The sequence below is a fragment of the Polistes canadensis genome, unplaced genomic scaffold (assembly GCF_001313835.1).
Source record: "Polistes canadensis isolate GaletaPanama2010 unplaced genomic scaffold, ASM131383v1 scaffold_31, whole genome shotgun sequence".
Classification (NCBI taxonomy): domain Eukaryota; kingdom Metazoa; phylum Arthropoda; class Insecta; order Hymenoptera; family Vespidae; genus Polistes; species Polistes canadensis.
The window spans coordinates 681,699-701,947 of NW_014569578.1; the positions used below are offsets into that span (position 1 = coordinate 681,699).

General features: G+C 29.0%; 3 protein-coding genes across 49 annotated transcripts in view; 2 read left to right on the forward strand and 1 right to left on the reverse strand.

Annotated features, from left to right (window-relative positions):
- Positions 1 to 669: 669 nt before the first annotated feature.
- LOC106784128 (lipase 3-like) lies at positions 670 to 4,868 on the forward strand. Its single transcript, XM_014743287.1, has 8 exons — positions 670 to 918; positions 1,502 to 1,700; positions 2,684 to 2,798; positions 3,526 to 3,772; positions 3,888 to 4,046; positions 4,281 to 4,365; positions 4,481 to 4,623; positions 4,683 to 4,868. Exons 1-8 carry the CDS (start codon positions 757 to 759, stop codon positions 4,830 to 4,832), a joined length of 1,260 nt encoding a protein of 419 aa, XP_014598773.1. The 5' UTR covers positions 670 to 756; the 3' UTR covers positions 4,833 to 4,868.
- Positions 4,869 to 7,419: 2,551 nt separating this feature from the next.
- LOC106784201 lies at positions 7,420 to 11,156 on the reverse strand. Its single transcript, XM_014743497.1, has 10 exons — positions 10,908 to 11,156; positions 10,567 to 10,788; positions 10,006 to 10,502; positions 9,761 to 9,935; positions 9,351 to 9,689; positions 9,037 to 9,242; positions 8,689 to 8,938; positions 8,205 to 8,444; positions 7,847 to 8,098; positions 7,420 to 7,774 (listed from the first exon to the last, which is right to left on the reverse strand). The coding sequence occupies exons 1-10, from the start codon at positions 11,016 to 11,018 to the stop codon at positions 7,547 to 7,549; spliced, it is 2,520 nt and encodes an 839-aa protein (XP_014598983.1). The 5' UTR covers positions 11,019 to 11,156; the 3' UTR covers positions 7,420 to 7,546.
- A 1,715-nt stretch (positions 11,157 to 12,871) lies between these two features.
- Positions 12,872 to 20,249, forward strand: part of LOC106784137 (Down syndrome cell adhesion molecule-like protein Dscam2) — a 66,785-nt gene continuing 59,407 nt past the window's right edge. For all 47 annotated transcript variants that reach the window (XM_014743347.1, XM_014743348.1, XM_014743315.1 and 44 more), the window contains exons 1-2: positions 12,872 to 13,020; positions 15,233 to 15,341. In XM_014743347.1, coding sequence (XP_014598833.1) covers positions 12,874 to 13,020; positions 15,233 to 15,341 — 256 coding nt within the window. In that variant the 5' untranslated portion in view covers positions 12,872 to 12,873. The remainder of the gene's footprint in view (positions 13,021 to 15,232; positions 15,342 to 20,249) is intronic.

Here is a 20,249-nt window from a genome sequence, read left to right on the forward strand (position 1 = left end):
TGTATGAGAAGAATTAAAGGCTTAGAGCGTGTTAGTCATGTGTGTGAGTACTTATGAAATAATACGATTGACAAGTAATTTTAGTCTAGTAGAAGACGTGTGCATGCATGTATGTGAAATCAGGTGATTGACAATTGAAGGAAGGTTCTAGCGTTATTTGGTTGTGTGGATACGAGATTAATTTGTTTATAGATACATATATTATATCATAGTCAGAATAAGATTGTCAAAGTGTGAATAAGAGTGAAGCATCAGAGTAAAAAAAAGAAAGAAAGAAATAAAAAAGAGTTGAGAATCGAGTGTTCGGAGATAAGAATTTGAGACTGTGAATTTTATTACTTGCTATATATTTTTTCCTAATAGTGAAAAAATAAATAATATATAAAATAAATATTTAAATAAATAAAATGAATGTATATTTAATTTAATACGTGTAAGAGTTCATAATAAGGTAAAATACAATACATTTTTTTAATAACTCAATCAACATACATATACACGTTGCATCTAATGTATTTATTCCTTTTTATGTTATGTTTATATTCAATGTTATTTTTCAAATGGAAGTTTATGCATAAATTAATAGGTTTGAAGGAGGAAAAAAAATGTAATAGTAATTAGCATTTAATTATACGAAAGACGACTACATAAAGCTGGATCGATCGTGTTTTCATTGTACAGAAGATTAAGTTATGCGTCGGAAGATACTACCGGAGATTCATACTCTATCTATTTTATATATAATTAAAGAAAACAATGAAATTAATCATTTTAACGATGCTATTAGTATTCGATTATTGCTCCGGAAAAACTTCATCTTTTTCTTTGCTAAAATATATTTTGTCTTCGGATGGAAATGAATTAAAGAAGGTTAGAAGGGAATCGGAACTTTACGGTGATGATACTGTCTTAGATTTCGTAAGTTTAATATTAATTTCTTTTTTTTACAATAAAATATAGTAATATATTTATATATTCCAATACTTTAATACATCAGAGTATATTGATGATTCTTGCGTGCGATGTAATACGATTAAATTCATAAATACAAGAGCAGTTTTATTGTAATGAACCTGTATCTTATTTCTTGTGGTACTTAAAGTTATGAATTAATTACAAAAAAAATAATTTGTATTTTATTCATTGTCAATGATTATATATACACATACATAAATATTGATAATATTGTTTTGTAATAAATTTCTATTAACATATTTCTTGCTACATTCAAAATAAATATATAAATATATATAATTAGCGTTAACTTTGTGTGAAATTCGTTAATTGATTCGTGAAATGATGAGCTAACTCTGCAATTATTAAACTGACCAGTGAAGTGTGAAAAAAGGCAGAATTACATACTTTAACTAATTGTAACTAGTTATTTTTTAAACCTATTAGTTTTAACGTTTAATAACATTCTATTTATATATATACTTTCTAAAAAAGCCTAGTTATTTTGGGTAAAAGAAAGATTTTTTACATACATATATATATTTAGATTGGGTTAGTTGAACGTCACGGATATCCAGCCGAAGAGCACAAAGTTACTACAGATGATGGATACATTCTTACAATACATAGGATACCTTATAGTCCTATATCAGACAATAGTACAAAAAAAACGGTTGTTTTTATATTACACGGGCAGCTTGCATCATCTGATTCATGGGTTTTCTTGGAACCTGAACGAAGTCTTCGTAAGTAAATCACATAAGATCTTAAGTATATTTTCTATTATAAAGTACGTCAATAAATTAATTAATAATTATAATATACAGAATCTCTTTTAACAAGATTTCTATTTTGACAAGTACTTAGACGGGCACAGATTTATAAAGATTCTTATCTTGAAATATAAAAATAAAATATTGTTATTTTAATAATAAACTAATATTGATATTTCTTTCTTCTTTTTTTCGATAAAGTGACTTTTGGGACACCTTGTATATTATATAATAATATAAATATAACTTTGCAATATACTTTAATATATAATTAAAACTCTCGGAGGAAAAGAAAGTGGAAGTCACTGATAATTACATTTAATAAAACAAAAACTCTTATCTTACATTTAAAAATCTTCTTAAGTCTATATCTTATCTGAAAGTCCATCTTATTGTTAAAAGTACCGATAACGTAGACCATATGTTTCATATACAATTATCGACAATTTTACACTTCACCGATCGATATGTGTTCTAATAGATTAAGCCTTTCGTTAAGACATACTTTGGCGCGAGTATCGTTTCACTTAAAATCACTTGTACATACATATCATCGCATGGTACAATCTTTATATGGGTTGTTAATAACGAAAGTGTTAAATAATTGTAAGACTAAACTAATCCGTTTTATATACAGAGTAGGTGTAGAAAGTATTCATATACTGATCAATTTGAAATAAAACTTCGTGAAATTGTTGTTTATTAATTAATTTTTTATAAACAAAAAATATGGACCTATTCTCCAAAATTTCTAGAATATGTAGGATGCAACAAATAATAATATATTTATATAATTTATGCGAAATTAATAAGAAAATACAAAAATTTAGAGGGGAAATATGTTAGCAATAAGTATTGTCGAGTACATGTCGAAATTTTTCTAAATATCAGTAAAAAAAAGGTAATATATATCATAAAAAAAAAAATAATAATAATAATTATATACGCGTTTTTAGCTTTTCTACTTGCTGATGAAGGATATGACGTTTGGCTTGGAAATTTTCGAGGAAATACCTATTGCAGATCTCATGTTAATATGACAACGGATGACCCAAATTTTTGGAAATTCAGGTATAAATAATATGAAGATAAAATAGTCGATAATGTTCGGATAAACATTTTAAATAACTCTAAAGAAATTTTAACCATTTCGGATAAGAAACTTTTTATTTTCAATGATGTTGCAAAGTATTTAAGAATATAACGTTTATCGGTATAATTTCGTCTACAATAAGTTCCGTATAGTGTTGAAAACACATTATCGATGACGTATTTTAACGCGAGTTTTTTCATTATATACAAATGTTACTGTTAAAACTGTGAAGTAATCAGTTAAACCATTAAACTACATATTTTAATTAGGTAATATAAGAATTCCGATAGAAACAGCATATCTAATATAACATTTTTTGTTCAAAGTACGGAAAAATATAAAAACAGATGACTACGAATATCGTTGTAAAAAGAAAAAGCAAAGTTTAAAAGTGGATTAAATTTCAATCTCATAGTTTAATTACTCGCCTCTCGTGAATTCATATTTTACAATTAGTTATTTCATAAAACAACTCTTTTAAGTGTATAATAACATTTTTTCTATATGCTTTTCCTAAAACGCCTAATTATTTCGTGTTGTTAAATTTTTCATGAATTAATTACATTATACAATTTAATGGTTACACATACATATTAATATAGATATTATGTATAAGATATATAAAATTAATTTCAAACATAATATAATATTAATTAATTTTATTTCATGTTATTTATATATGGACAAATGATTTCTGTTCAACAGTTACCACGATATTGGCTTACACGATGTTCCTCAGAGCATCGACTATGCTCTTAATTATACAAAATCAAGGAAATTATTTTACATAGGGCATTCTATGGGTACATCGGCTTCCTACGTTATGTTATCTATGAAGCCGAGTTACAATGTTAAAATGAGATTAGTTATAAGTTTAGGACCTGTTTCTTATTTTAAACACAAATTTCCACCATTATTAGAGTATTTGGTAAAAATAACTCCACAATTAAAGGTAAATATTAATTGTTCGCATATATATAATATGTATATACATAAAGTAGAAATAAAATATATTTATATATGCGTACGTATGTGGATTATTTGCATAAATAAAAAATCTTTTACAGGTCATGTTAGAGAAAGAGGGTATTTATGACCTCTTGCCACAATCAAAATTATCAAAATCACTAGGTAAATATTTTTGTAACAACAATTCAATTTTCCTGCCAATATGTACATGGTTATTGTATAGTATTTCGGGACGTGATACTGCACAAATGAATAAAGTAAGCTAATAATAGTATGCGCGTAAAATTTATATCTATTTATTATATAGAATAAAAATAGCGTGTAAAAAAGCAATAACTATACTTATAAGTACTATATTTATTTTTTTTATGTATTTATATATATAATAATAGTAATAATAATATATTTATAACTAAATATGAGAGATCATATATTAAATTTACATATATATTTAAAGATGACATAAAGTTCATAGAAAATCTTGTTTACAGTCAACGATGTCATACTTCTTGAATTATTTACCTGCTGGCACATCGACTCAAAGTTTGTACCATTACTATCAAAATTATTTAACAGGTAAAATTGTTTTTTCTTATATATATATAAATATTGTTATTATGAGATATTATTACTTATTTGAATTTTTAATTAAATGTAAAATTTTCATTTTTTTAATCGATTTTATTATAAGGTAATTTCGAAGCTTATGATTATGGATACGAAGGTAATGTTATTAATTATAAAACACCAAAACCTCCAATTTATAACGTAAAGAAAATAGTTGCACCAGTTGCATTAATCTACGGACTTAACGACGCTTTAACAAATGAACAAGTAAGTTTAATTTTATTATATTTTCAAACATATTCATTTATTTAACATTTTTGTTATAGGATGCTACAGTATTAAGCAAAAAATTACCTAATCTTGTCACCTGCGAAGCTGTTCCGTACGAATGTTTCTCTCACTTTGATTTTATTATAGCGAAAGATATGAAATCATTAGTATATGATCGAGTATTACAATTAATGAAAGACTTTTAATGATTTATTTAAATATAATAAAATCTATAAAAGCGATATAATTGATTTTAATATTAATAAATCAATACTTTCGATCCCCTGGTGATACCTAAATTTACAATATTCCTTCGTTTTTAATATGTTACGAACGATAAATTGAAAGTCTATGAGTATAATTTTGTATGCGTATTTGAGATAAGAACACGAAGCGTTGTACAGTGATCTAAAATCTCGAAAACGTGGACAAAAGTCCAAAAAAAAATTTTTTTTTCAGAGACTTTTAACCATAGGAATATGTTTAATGGGCTCCGTAGAATCTTTTCAACTATTTGTTATGTATAAATGCTTATGCACATTATCAGTTGAAATGTGAGCGTCGAGCGTATCGCATTTGTACCCACTGCGTTCCGAAAATTCAAATAAGTATGTATAAGAACGGCCGTATGGTTGTAATAAATAAGATATTATAATGACTATAAGTAAATGGTTTTGACTTGTTAAAGAAACTAATTATTTTTACTAGTCATTTTTAAAAGACTACTTCTTTTAAAAATTATGAGCTGTGTTGAGAACGTGTAGTAAAAGTCATGGAATCTGTAGAAAAAAAGAGTAATAAAAACAAGTGCATGTAATTCAGTATAAATTATTGGAAAATATTATTTACCTTTTTTATTGTCATTCTTGTGGAGTAAAAACGTATTAATATATTTTGTTCATCTATGAAATTATGTAATCGCGTTACGTGTCAGTATTATATGGCATAATACTAATAGACACGAGGTAAAAAATTCAGTTGAGTATAAGACTTATTGTTTATATATTAATAGTATATCTTTAAGGGATCTGACCACCTAGATCATTCAAAAAATGGGTATATTCTAAAAAAATTCAAAATTCGAAATAAATTTTTAGCAAAATTATTTTAAAGAGCGTGAATGTTACACGTCGACACTTTAGGTAGACAAATCTTCGTGGTTGAAGACAACTCCTTTAACAGAAATCTTGCATTATGTCGGAATAAAACTATAATCGGAAACATAAAGCGGCGAAAAAATATAAAATGGGTGATAAAGTTAAAACTTCGAAAGTTCACCTGGTGTTTCTTTGAAATTAATACCGAAATTTAAGAGTTTTTATCTATCGCAGACCCCTTAAGAGATGATCACCCCTTAGGAGATCCCTCCTTAGTAGAAAAAGAACCACAAGAATACAATTTAACTAAAATAACAACCCCAGTAGCCCTTGCTATATGGAAAAAATGATACATTTGTACATAAAGAGGTTATTATAATTTTTATTTTACGATTAGAATATAACGAATTCTTTTCTTTTGTCAATAATAATTAATCTTGATTTATTTTTTCGTAGTATTTGCTTAAACTTTACAAAAAGCTACCAAATGTAGTGATCTTTGAAGCAGTACCAAGCAAATATTTCTCTCACTTAGATTTCGCTTTTGCGAAAGATTTAAAAACAGTACTGAGAGAATGATCGTATTGTAAAATTATTGAAACAATATTCGTAATAAATGATTGGTAATATTCCGATATTTCTTATGTCTAATTAAAAACATATCTTTAACAATATCTGGGATTTTTTAAGAGATAAAAAAAAGAATGTGCGTGACCTCCACGCGCGATAGATGTGAAACTTATATTATCATATAGAAAATAATAAATTGATCTATAAAAATACACTTATTGCGAAATAATGAGAGTGAGAAAGAGAGCGAGAGGGAGCGGAAGAAAGATGAAAAAGGAGAGGGAAATTTATTAATGCACGGATTTTATCGAAAATATTTAGAACAACATTTAGAAAATTGTTGCTTATTTAATTTCTAATGCGTCGCATTCGACAGTCAGATTGATAAAAAATACAAATATTAAATTTATCACATTTAAATTTTATGAACTATTAGATATTATATCAAAATTTAACTCTCTCTTTAGAACCTATTATATTTCGCCTAACAAAACATACTGAATATTTATGTATAATATAGTCTTTTTTATTATTCTTTGTCTTTTCCAACAAAAATTGGGAATAATATTGTATTTAACTGCTATCTGAGCTGCTTTATTTTTTACAGAAATTTACATATTTCTATATTGTTGTAAGTTCTTATTTGTTATTTGTAAAGATTTTTTTGTCGTTATAAGGTCCATACTTTTTATTTGTAAGAACTTTGAAGCCAAATTTTTTCTATTTAATATTTCAAATAAAATTACGTGGAGAGAGAAAAAAAATTCAAATATATTCAATTTTTTAATTAGTCCAAGTGCATCCTTTTATTCTTCTTTTTTTCCATTTTTAAAACATAATTGATCTTTCAAATGAAAAAAAAGATATATTCTGTTACCAAAAGAATTTAATATTGTATTATCGATGATTATTTAACATGATTATAATAAAGTGTATTAGTAATAATGATTATTTACAAATATTTTTCCTTAATATTCTTAATCTTTTTTTTAAGGATAGATATGTACCTTACAAACTATATTAGTTTTATATTTTTGTTCAGTTTTCATAAATGTAAGAAACATTATTAAATGCACAGTATATTGCAAATACTATAATAAAATATGAAAATCGTATTTTACACGTAAATCCTTAATAAAAATAGTAATGTTACATTCGATAAATATAGAAGAGCCAAAAAAAAGAGAAGAAAGAAATTTGTAACAATACTATTTTTGGTCAGAAGTATAAAATTATTTTATTTTATTGTTCTATTAGGTTGCATTCAAATCATCCTTTTTTTTGGCTGTAAGTTCGAAAATCATATCTCTCATTCGACTTAGGTCTGTTAATTCTGCAGTCATTCTCTTTATATTTTGCTCTTTTTCGGCTAAAGTTTGTTCGTAAGACTTAGTCAAGTTGGTTAATTGTTGAACTTCTTGTTTTAGTGCCGATATATCTTTCTGATTAGCTTCTATTTCACTGTTTTTTAATTCTATAGTCTGTAAGAAATAAATTATTTATTAATATAATTTGATGAACGATTGAATATGATTTATGAAAAGTTTACATACTTGTTCTTTTTTATTAATGGAATCTTGCATTTTATATAAAAGTTTGCCTAACTCATGATTTTTATTAGTCATCTCTGTAGCATTTGTTTCTGCAACTGAACATGCAGTCTCCAATTCTACTACTTTTTTACTTAATGTATCAATTTTGTTCATACAAATTTCTGCTTCTTTTACACGTTCTAATAATGTTTTATTCAATTGATCGATATTTGCAGATTTTTCTGTTATGATTCTTTTTAATCCATCAATTTCCTATAAAAAATTATCATACGTGTTTATATAATTATTTTCTTTCCTTTATACATATACACAACTCATACAATTGTATTATTTAAATTTCTAGAAGATTTGAATTTACTTGTGTTTTAATAGAAAGTGTTTTCTTCATTTGACTTTCGACTTCATTAAATTTTATTGCTAATGTTACTTTCTCGGCTTTTATACCCTCTAAACATTGCTGAGTGTCGAATAACATTTGATGTAAACGACTAGATTCTGCTATTACTTGAGCCAGTCGATGTTGCAAACTAGTGGCATGATTATTTGCAGCTTCTAAGCTAGACTGCATGGCTCTTTCTGCGTGTCTCATAGCTGCTAACTTTTATAAGTTATAATTATATGATTATATATTATTTTTTTTCCTCTAATAGACATTCATATCACTGCTTTAGAGTTATTATTAAAGTAAATAAATAGAATATCTATATATTATAATATATAGTAAGCATAATCAGATTAAGAAAAACTGTAGTGTAATATTGGCAGGCTGAGCTCTAAAACAGAGATATAAATGTAGATCTGTTTATTATATTTTATGATACAGGAAAGAATGCAAATATTACTTTGTATTCGTACAGTTCCATTACAGCTGAAGTTGTAATATCACCTATCTGATTAGACTCAATAGCTGTTTCAAGTCTACTTATAAAAGCGTTAAGACGTTCCTCTTGACTAAATGAAAATAATGGAGCCATATCATTTCCATTGTAATTAATGTTAGGTTTGATTCCCAGTCCAGTTACAGTATTAGCATTGCTTTGTACCAAAACTAAAGGTTCTAATTGTCTCATACATTGTGCTACTGCAGCAACACTGATTATAAGAAAAAAACATATATTTAAATGTATGTGCATGTATATGCGTACATATGTTATTATATATATATATATATATGTTTGGATTTAACTTACCATTCCTGTGGAAAACCTACAGATGATGTTAATTGTAAAACTTTGTGTTTAATTTCTCCATCACCCGTGAATAATGCCAATGCCATTATCATTTGTATTTGTTTTTTCCGAAGTAATTCAGAATATAATGTTAACCAATTGGAATTATTAGCTGCCAAATCTGCTGTTAAAACTAAGGCATGTATATAAAGATTTGTTGTAGAATTCTACAAGAATTTAAACAAGAGTTATTTATACTTTAAATAAGCAATTTTTGGCAAACTTCAAATGAGATTGAATTTTAATTATGCTGGAAACTTGCAATGTTACTGTACTTGAATAAGATTTCCAGGCCAATCCTGATTTGTAGTTTCTTCGTATTCCAATATTGGTTTTAACAGTTTACGCATTGCTTGTTCACTAAATGTCTTCAACACCTTTGATCGAAGTCCTGAAATTTTCACCATTTCTTGAAATAATTGCATTAATTCAGCAAGTCTGCCTTGTGTGTCAGTATTTTGAAGTTCATTTTTTCCCTGCATTTCATCATCCTCTGTGCTAGTTATAAGCATAAGAACAGATGGATCTAGTTCGGTAAGAACTTCTGTACAAATCTTTGTACGGCGTGATTCAATCACAATTATCCTAATGAGTGCTAATGCCTTAGAACATACCTACAAATGAAAAGGAAAAGAAATAAATATAGGCGGATAGAAAAAGAAATAAATAGAAGAAAGATACTTACTTGTTCTACAGGTACCCATGTCATAGCTGACTTCACACATACTGGGTATAATGGAATCAAAGCAGTTACTTTTAATTTTACTAATGATAGTAAAAATTCCATTAAGAGTGCTACACAGTCTGGATCAGAATCACATTCTAAAGTAGCCAATAAATGTTCTACATCTTTACTATAACTAAAAACAAATTAACAAAATTAATAAAAAAAGACAAAATTCATTAGAATATCTTATTTGTAGTACTTACTTTGCATATGTAAGTAGTATAGTTCGCGAATGCTCATTTTGTCCAACATCCTCAAAGAAATCAATAATATGTCTTAACAATAATACATCTTTTTTTTTAAGAGCACTTATTAAACTTGTAAATGTAACAGCAGCAAAATCCAATATATGTTTTTCTGATATATTTGTATTAGTATCTTCAAGTATAATCAAAAGTTTACAACATGGAACGCTTGTACTAACATTATTGCTATGAATTTTTAATAACGTTCGTATGAATGTTTTGGTATCAATGGTGCGCATTAATGTATAAACTGCTGCAAGATTTTTGTAACAAAGATTTACAAGTACACCTAAAGAAAGGGCAATAATTTCTTCTTCTTTCACTTGCATTACCCATTGAGTTAAAATGGATATTAAATATGGTAAATGTGCCTCTTGCCAAGAAATTTTGACACCATAAGTTAATTCTTGTAGAAGTTTCAAAACACGTATTCTCTTCTCACTTGTCAAGTTAGCCTAAGAAGATAGTTAAAATTAGAAAGGTCGTCATATATTTTGTGTGTATATTTCTAGCATTTACCTCCAATAATCGTGCTAATATGGGAGCAAATTTATAAGTATGAATAAGAGCTTGTCTGGCATTTGTATTTCGACAAGCATTCTGTAGAACATCTACAGTACTCCAAATTAATGTTGTTCTAGATCCTAAAGAATTCATAAGTTCGTGCAAGCTGACATAAAATTCAGCAGCTATTGAAGTTGTAGGATCAAAAATGCACAGATCCAATGACACACTTATGACCTTAAGAAATACATTTAAATGTCTTTTAATTAGATGTTTAATATATAGAAATAAGTTAATCTATAGGAAATACAGAAAATTAAACGGACTTATGTAAATAATAATTGTCATAATTTTACCCCAAGATTTCTTTGTATAGCAGATATAGTCGTTTCACTTGGATGCTTTGCATATTCTAAGGCAGCTGATATAAATGCTCTCATATATTGATATTTCTCCATAATAAGCATTTATAAAAAAATAATATAAAAAAGATAGAATCCTACGGACTTATGTATTTTTAGTTTACAATAGTAATCGTTCAATGGACAAAGAAAATGTTTTCTTTTATTAAACTTATTTGTTTTAGCCCTTTCAAAGGTATGAATAATTTGTAAATATAATAAATTATTTTCCTAATGAACAATCCGTTATTTATATAAATAAAGAGAAATAAAAAATGAAAATACAACATACTATAACGGAAAAACTATATTTGACGTCCATATTTAAATACCCCCAACATTCAAACAAACCAATCGGAGTATCGTTAAGGTGGCGACCATTGAAAAATGAACTTTCACCAATTCTTTGATAAAACGAAGATAGCACCTCTGAAGGAGGAAAAACGAAATAAAAGATATTTATTTATTTATATATCAATTGCTTTATTTTTTATAATTTGAGGCACAATAACCCGGTAGTATTTATATAATATACAATATTATAAAAAGAATTTTTTAAATGAAATGCATCATATTATTACAATTAATATCCACCAATCAATGGGCTCAGAAGATGGCGCTCTCAACAAAACGAAGTTTGCTGAGAACATTTTTATCTTCTAAGTTTTAAATAAACTTTTCGCGCGCATTTTCATATATTTTGTTGTTCATATTTTTATAAGTTATTTTGTATATTTCTGCCCTTTTGTTTTTACTATTTTTGCTCTAAATATAATATAGAAAATAGAGGAAATATAAAAGATGATTATTATCGTTGACTATTTAAATATTCGTAATAATAGTTTAGAAATCATAGCAAACGTTTGTATTTTTTTGTTGTGATATATTTCAATCATGGCAAACTTTTTATCATATCTAAAACATTTGAAATTAAATATCGATTTTTATCCTGCTAAAATTTTCAAATACAATCCCGAAGATATTGAAAAATATTTTATTTTTTATCAATAAGTTTCTCGGCAAATTTAATTTCGATGATAATCATTTATTTTAAGAATTATATTTAATTTATTGAAAAGTATTTACTAATCTTTAATTTTATAGTAAAATATTTATCTACCTAATTGAATTTATGTTCCAAAATTTCGAAAACATTGTTATTCCATCAATCTAAAATATTATTATTTTACTGATTGAAACTATAGTTTTTATTTTAGATAATGAATACGTTGAAAATTATATTTGCATAAACCTGCTATGTAACGTATTCTTGGGAAAAACATATGTAAGTCATAAAATAGTTCGTGTTTTATTCAGCAGTTAATTCATGTCTACATTATCCATATAAACAATCAACATTGAATAGCTAATGTAAAATTTATTTAGATAAGAAATGAAAATAAACTAATCGTAAGTGCATTACAAAGTTCGATTAAGTAATTTTGTTTATCAAATCTTATACATATTTCGTTTCTACGTAAACGTTTTTATGTACATATATTTGCATAAGTGTATAGCTAAATTATTTTATATTTAATTGTACATATACATATATACATAAATTATATATAAACATTTTCAAATAATTTTGTATAAAACTATATGCACTCTTTTTTTACGAAACAGTATACAAATAATTAATATTAATCAAGTAATGTTATCAGATGGAGAATAAGTTGTTAATACGTCCCAAATGTTATGCAACGTATCATATATTTTGATATATCTACATTATCAATATTTGTGTCTGTAATATAGGATATATGTTATTATATAGGAATATATACATTTGGAGGAGCATTGACTGTTTCCTGCATGCTCGAGGAAGCAAACGGGCGCTTTTCCCCTCATTCTCCAGCATCCAGTCGTGAGAGTTCAGTGCCTCCCCTTCGTCCCCACCAAGGCGTGCAGAACTGAAGTGATGGTAGCAGCACCGTCGAGGAGAGTGACGCCGTTCACCAGCTTACATTCTTCGGTCGTCTACGGTCGAAGGAACTACGTGGTCTTCGTTACGTTCGTTTACGATCGACGCGCATCTGTAAGCCCTGCTGTCGTTTTCGGTACGTACGTAAGTTTTCTCGTTAATGACGTGATTATTCGAGAAGATTCGAGACATAAATATCTTCAAGTAATTTTTTTTTTATCATGATCGTGCTTCGATATATTTCCGCCACTTCGATTGGGGAAAAAAAAAAGAGAAAAAAGGATTGAAAGATAGAAAAAAAAAAAAAGAAAGAAAGAAAGAGAGCGTGAGAGTATCCTTCAAGGATAATCTCATCCTTCTTTCCTGTGGGTGTGTGCGCGTGCACGTGATCATCTATCGTGGATGTACCATTCGCGAGTGATCACCGTCCGAAAATCATCGAATTGTGACAATCGTACTACAGCCTTTACTTGGACTTAACTGGTTCAGCTGCGGTTTATCGCTAAAAAAAGCCAGAATCTCAGCGGCACCGTCCTTATTTGAGTATTCAAAGAATTCAAAACGAGTGACGTTTATCTTCCATGACCGTCTTTTTCTTATTTTTTTACATGAATTTTTGAAATGATCTTTATATTTTTCCACTGGGGGAAATATATTGGAACATTTTAAAATCATTTGTTCAAAATTTGTTTGCCACGAGCTTAAACTTACTGCTACGCTGTGCGCGTTGCCTTGGTTACCACCAAGAGCGACTCCCCTTCAACGATCTTTTTTATTTTGTCTTCTTTTCTGTCCCGTCTCTTATTCCAGATTTTCTCGGGCTCACTTTCTTTATTCTTTTCTCTATGAAAAAGATAGGATCATTAGAGAAAAAGAGAGAAAGAGAGAGAGAGACTGGGACGACTATGATTTACAGCATGACAAAGCCACGCTTTTTACCGTCAGCATGTTTGTCTTGCTTCGCTGGCTAACACGTTTCTTTCAAGATGACGGATCGTATCGTCCTGAGGACAGTGACATCATCGTAGCTAAAACGTGATCGTATCGTTATTGTCATCGTCATCGTCATCGTCTTTGTTCAATCACGCCGTATTACAAATCTTAACTAGAATATCTGTTAACTATTGAATTTGTTGTTGTCAGCAAGCATTTCCCTTCTTTTAAATTTGATTTATAATCCAGCATAACTTTGGATAAGCGAGGAAAGAGGAGGAATGAAGAAAAGCTGTGGGCAAACGAGCAAACTATCTCGTTGGAGCAAATACCATCAAGCATGGCGTACGGTTGCACGAAGGGTAGCTCGGTCCGTTCCGCACCCTGCGATCAATAAACCCAGCGAGAGAGGGAGCAGCTCTCTCCTCCGTGTGCTTCTCTCCCCCTCCTTTTCCTCCCTTTCAGAGGGGGTTTACTTGTCTTTTACCTCATCCTCTTTACCATCCCCTCTCTATCTCACTTGTCATTCCTTTCTCAGTTTCTACGACCGCCATCGCTGTCCAACGGCGACCCTTTCAGCCCATCAGAGATTCAGCACGTGTACGATGCGAGATACCATGTCTTTCAAAAATCGTCAAACCTTTTACTTCGTCTTAACGATGATTTTAACTTTAGTGATGCCAATTCGACTCGAACGATTTAGACACAATTTGAACGAAATGCTAAAAGACACGATTTTTCGAAAGATCTTTCAATAAGTCAATACTCAAGTTATCAATTCATTTTTCCCTTTTTCTCTATAGACAACACATCAATTATTTTATATTTTTATTTGATTTATTTAATCACAAATTTCTATGAATAGTAAAGAGATGTTCGCATATTTATTTTTATCATTATTTTTCTAACGCCTGTTTGCCGATTATCACTTATAGATATTTGTTAAATACACATATACATAAGCTTTTTATGCTGTGTGTTGAATATTATTTAGAATGCATATTTTAAGATATTATTGGTCGTATATAAGCGTAGGAATATATGCAAATTTGCAAAGTACGACCGATTGCCGAAAATAATTCATTTTTATTTTAAATCAAATTTTTATCTTCAAGATTTAAACAAATATGTTATCGTACGTTTCTGTACATGCTTATGTATACTTACATTAGTTTAAATCGTTTTAATTGCCTTTTTTTTTTATTATGCTATACATAATGTTTTAATGATTTCGATTGAGCCTAGACGTTTTCGCGTTTTGCGATCGATAATAACGTAACGTCTTGAATCGTATAATGGAAGTCTTCCATCGAACTCGAGAGTATCTGAAACAGTTCAGTCCAGACGGGTGGTGCGATTGTCACGAAAAAATCGAAGAAAAAGTGCAAAATCGTTTGAGACGTGTGTTTTGTGTACTATATAGGTGAAAATCAGTGCGATCAGGATGTGGCGTGAACCTCCAGGAGGGGGGTGTAAAGCACCTACCTACATCTTTACTATGATTTTACTGGCTATACTGGCATTGACTCATGGTAAGTTGAATTTTTACAATTTCATTTGAATTGATTATTCTTTTAATCCTTTATAGCTTTAATTTCTTATACGATTAAAAAAATTTATATAATTTATTATCAACAAATAGTAAATACAAACTAACAATTGAAGAACAATTTTTAAAGATATTAAATATACTCTGATATATTTCAAGGTAGAGAGTTGATAATTGCTACATAAAGAATCATTAATTATTGGTTAGCAGAGAATGAGATTTTAAAATAACATATATGTAAGACATATTCGGTAATAATAAGATTTAATAAAAATGTTTATTCGTTGATATGTGACTTCAAAGTAGTATAGAATTATAAAGGATTAATATCTATTCTTATGATGTGTCTACAAATTCGCATAAGTTGACGATTAACCATGTTTGATTTCAACTTGATTTTTTTCACGGTCACGATTTCTAAGACGTCTAATTACTCTATCTAATTTCTGCTTGTTTCTTTCTTTAATAGGCACTATAGTACTTTAACGATAAGCGAAAGCAAGTTTTACTTGAGTCAAAGATCGTTACGTACCCTAGCATAAAAGGATTAAATGTCATGGATACCTTACTACCTGTTTCGAAACACGAAAAGCTTCGTTAGAATGATTATGAACTATGCTTTATTGTAGAACTGATTCAACGTGTAACGAATATGGAAAGATCTTTGATATATTATTTTTATTTATTGTTATTATTTTATTATTATTATTAATAATATTATTTAAATATTATTGAAAACATTATTATATATAGTGTTTTAGGACTTTTTAACCAAACTCCATTGGTACATTTTATAAGTAAAAGGAAGAAAATAAATGATTGCATTTATCGTTACCCCTATGTATCATACTAATTGCAAGAACAATATTCATTAACATTGTAATAAAGTTTGTAAAAATCTATACATTTATATGAAATTTATTTCGATAGAATATAGAATTATAGAATAAACTGATAGAATTATACTGAAAAATTCTTAAAAAATATAATTTATTCTAAAATAAATACTTTCTCAAAGTTGATTTAACTATATATAATATTATATAATGTATAAATTTTTCATCCTGTCAGGTGTATTAGCGTGCATTATTTTCTGGATGTAATTTACAAAGGAATTCGCGTGTATAAGGTTGTTCGAACAATATTATTATTCTTGCTTTTTCAGTTTGAAAAAGAGTCCCACGATGTTCGGTATCAATATGATATTATTTTAAAAGTTTCTCACGATATCCGTCCTTGTGGTTTGCTGTAGCGAAACCAAGCTGCTCTGTCTTTGTCGGGATGATCTTGTGTTCTCTTCTAAATCTTATAGGAGGTTCGTCGTTGCTCGGCCAACCAGCCGTTGTGAAAGGTTCGAGAAGCGTAGGTAGAGAAACAGAGTGCAGCTGCTGGAGGAAAGAGCTCGAAAAAGGGCGGGGAGAGAAAACCGAAGGAAAGGAACAGCTGCTGTTCCCAGAATGGAAGCTTCTCTCTCTTTTTTGCTTTCAGAGATTCCATTTTATCCTGGACTACTCTCTCTTTCTCTCTTTCACCTTCTTCACTCTTTCTTTCTTTTTTTTCTTACCGACCAGGTGAATCCGTTTTAACTGTAAAATCGTTTACTACTAATACCATTAAACTTGCTTTGACGATAAATTTATCTGTTCTTGAATTGAGAACAGGAATGCGAAATGTTTTTCTATAGAATTACTCTATTTATTAGTGTCAGACTGTTTTAAACACATTTAATGTGATAGTAATCAGTGTGTGATAGTAAATCATTTAGTGTGATATTTATTATCTTGTTTATTATTTTATTCGAATATTATTGAGATACATTCCAAAAATGTTTGCAGTATTTTAATCGAAAGATGTAATAAAAGATTGATTTATCGTATAAATGTAATAACGCGATCTTATTTTTATATTTGATTATTTATATATTCGTATATTAAAAATAGTTAAGACTTGCGAAGATTAAGTTGTATATATATTGCTTTTAAGCAAGGGGATGTTTCGCATATAAAGATCAAATAGAAAGGCCTGTTATATCTTTGTTTTTACGATAGCTATTTCTTTTTTTCTGAGTCAATAAAATTTTTTCGTTTTTCAGTCAACATATACGTAATTTTGTAGTAAGGGAAGCTGTTAACTTGTATAGTAGAGGAACGACAAGTATATTCACTGTGTAACGTTAAAGAACATAAACGTGGCTAGAAATAGGCGAGAATGGCTGAAAAGGAACGTTACCTAACACGTCTACAAACCGATACACCCCGGATTTAGGAATTTCTTAAGGCTTCTACCCACGCAGTGTGCGTTTACTAGCTTTTCTGCCATTTGGTCTTGCATTAGTAATACGATTGCATAGGAAAGTTGAATGAATTATTTTTTTAAGTCACGTGGGCGATATTGTCTTATGCAAGGAATATTTCAGACAATTATGATTATTGTAACATCATTTAGCATTTCATGATAAATTTAAGCAGTTTTTATTTTTTTATTCATTATATCGATCGTAAATTTATTAATTGTACGATTATTATAAATATTATGCAAATCGTAGATTGTCCTAGATGTACTCTATATTAATGAATATTATGCATGGTTAATATACGATGTTTTGATGAAATGATATTATTTTCAATGATGATAATGTCATCAAAATTAATTGACAATGAGATATTCGTACTTCCTATTTGAAATAATTTTGACCCGTTATATGAAATATATATTTATATACATTTTATATGAATAATATAAACATTTATATAAAGTATTGTATGTAGGAAGAGATCTTCCGGATTAGTTAACCCAAATGCGATCATTGATCGATAGTCATTGTTCTTTATCGTCGTTCAACAGTCGATCGTCTTAAAACGTCGTCTTATTATTATTCAACTCTCGATTTCTCGTATATCTTTTATGCGCGGGTGTACATATATATATATATGTATTCTATTGCATATGTGTGTATGTACATATTTCACACGTGGGGTGCTTTACACTAGAGATTCGTGCGTGTTCATTCGCGAATGTGTGAGTGTGTACATATAGTTGGATATATATTCGAAGCAGCGTGTCCGGACGTTTGAAAGCTTCTCTCTCTCTCTCTCTCTCTTTTTCTTTCTTCCTATAGATATATACATATATATATAGATTACAGAGCGGTTGTCGACCGCGAAGAACCCCTGCTTTTTATTGTCGATGGATACGTGTGCGAGCATGTTAGTTTGAACATAAAAATCCTAAGACATATGTAGAGAAGAGGAAGAGGAAGAAGAAGGAGAGTAGTAGAGAGAAGAAAATGAAAAGAGAAAAGATAGAATGGAAGAACGGTAATAGGTCTTTCTCGTTCATGCGTAGACCACAGCAAATGCCATTTTCCTCTGTATATTCTTCTTGCTCGGTTAGAACTACGAGTGGATGTTTTACATAAGCTCGTTATAATAATATATATTGATCCGATAAAGTTTAACGCACGAGAAAAACACTTGTGGTTTATGAATGGGGTTTAGCGTGTTAACGCACCGGTGAACTTTTTACGTTGTGTCGTCGTTGGTGGGTAAAAAGATTTACAGGTTATTTAGGTTAATAATATTTCAGTATCGATTAATAATTCGTTAATTATTTGATACCCTCCGTTGACTAGGACATCTCATTTTAAATCATTATTATATCTTTGTTCTTAGAATAATTGACTCTGTTATAGATATCGAATATAAATATCTTATATCGAATGTTATAGGATATCGAAATAATGTTTCAATCGGGATATTCATTTTATGCGTGCAAGAATTGTTAGTCATTGTTTCGTAAAGATATTTTTAAAAATATATATCTATTTATCTAATATCGAATAAATTAAATTATTCAAGAAGTATAAATTGAGTCAATCCGATAAAAAAAAAGATCGGTACAAATATTCTATCAAACGATGATTGAAATGTTAAATAAATTTTTCCTTATAAATATATACTCAAAAATGAATAATAAATTAATACGCATTATTTAAAGATACGTACAAGTTTTTCCGAATAATGTTTATAATACGCGCTGATAATTTTGTTTTTATGTAACAAAAAAAGCGTAATATTTTATTATCTAGTATTATTCTCAATGAAATTGCGTCGATATCTCGTGCAATTAAAATTCCTATTACCGGTTCGAACGTTTGCAATTTCTGCGACTTAAGATCAGTATCAGTGACAAGTTTTTTTTCAACGGAACGGAGAGAACGAAAAACGTGTTTGTTGGTTTGCTTGACTGGTGATTGTTCGTAAAGCGGAGAACTCAGGAGATGAAAAATCTGTAACACCTGCTCCGTATACCTGCGTATACCTCCTGTCGTTCTTTCGATACCTTCGATGCTGTAGCCCTTACTGACCGGTTCTTCGTAACTCGATTTTTTATACATAATATAACTATAGTTATAACGTAAACAATATTCGCTCATGTGCTTTCGTTTTTTCATGTAGATACGCGTGCACGAGAAGTTTGAAAAATGAATTCTTTGGTGAATTCAGGTAGCAAACGAGTGAATCGCGTCACGTTCCATTACGTGATCAAAATTTCGAATTACGATCCTGAATATATACGTAAGTTTAAATCTTTTCGAGTATAATTTTGTTAAAATATAATTGAATCGCTATCGAATCAGAACAGTTTTTAGTTCGATGAATTATTCTTCTTAGAAACATTATCTCCGCTCTTCGTTCTCGAGTTTTGTGATAAATGCAAGTTAGGTACAGCGGAAAAGGAATCACGCATTGCATATCTTCTTTATGGATATATGACGTTGACAGCATATTATTCAATAGGAGACCGACAACCTGTTGTTTGCCGTAATTGGCGACACGCCAGTCTGATATGTGCGCATGCGTCTAGGGATACACGAAGCGTATCCTAGAGG

What these genes read in the sequence shown, in the direction of transcription:
- LOC106784128 (XM_014743287.1), top strand. Translation starts at nt 757, where the DNA reads ATGAAATTAATCATTTTAACGATGCTATTAGTATTCGATTATTGCTCC. An exon ending in AAATAACTCCACAATTAAAG is followed by an intron (nt 3,773 to 3,887) that starts GTAAATATTAAT and finishes AATCTTTTACAG; the next exon opens with GTCATGTTAGAGAAAGAGGG. An exon ending in ATACTGCACAAATGAATAAA is followed by an intron (nt 4,047 to 4,280) that starts GTAAGCTAATAA and finishes TCTTGTTTACAG; the next exon opens with TCAACGATGTCATACTTCTT.
- LOC106784201 (XM_014743497.1), bottom strand. Translation starts at nt 11,018, where the DNA reads ATGCTTATTATGGAGAAATATCAATATATGAGAGCATTTATATCAGCT. An exon ending in CTATACAAAGAAATCTTGGG is followed by an intron (nt 10,789 to 10,907) that starts GTAAAATTATGA and finishes GTATTTCTTAAG; the next exon opens with GTCATAAGTGTGTCATTGGA. An exon ending in CACTTTCTATTAAAACACAA is followed by an intron (nt 8,099 to 8,204) that starts GTAAATTCAAAT and finishes AATTTTTTATAG; the next exon opens with GAAATTGATGGATTAAAAAG.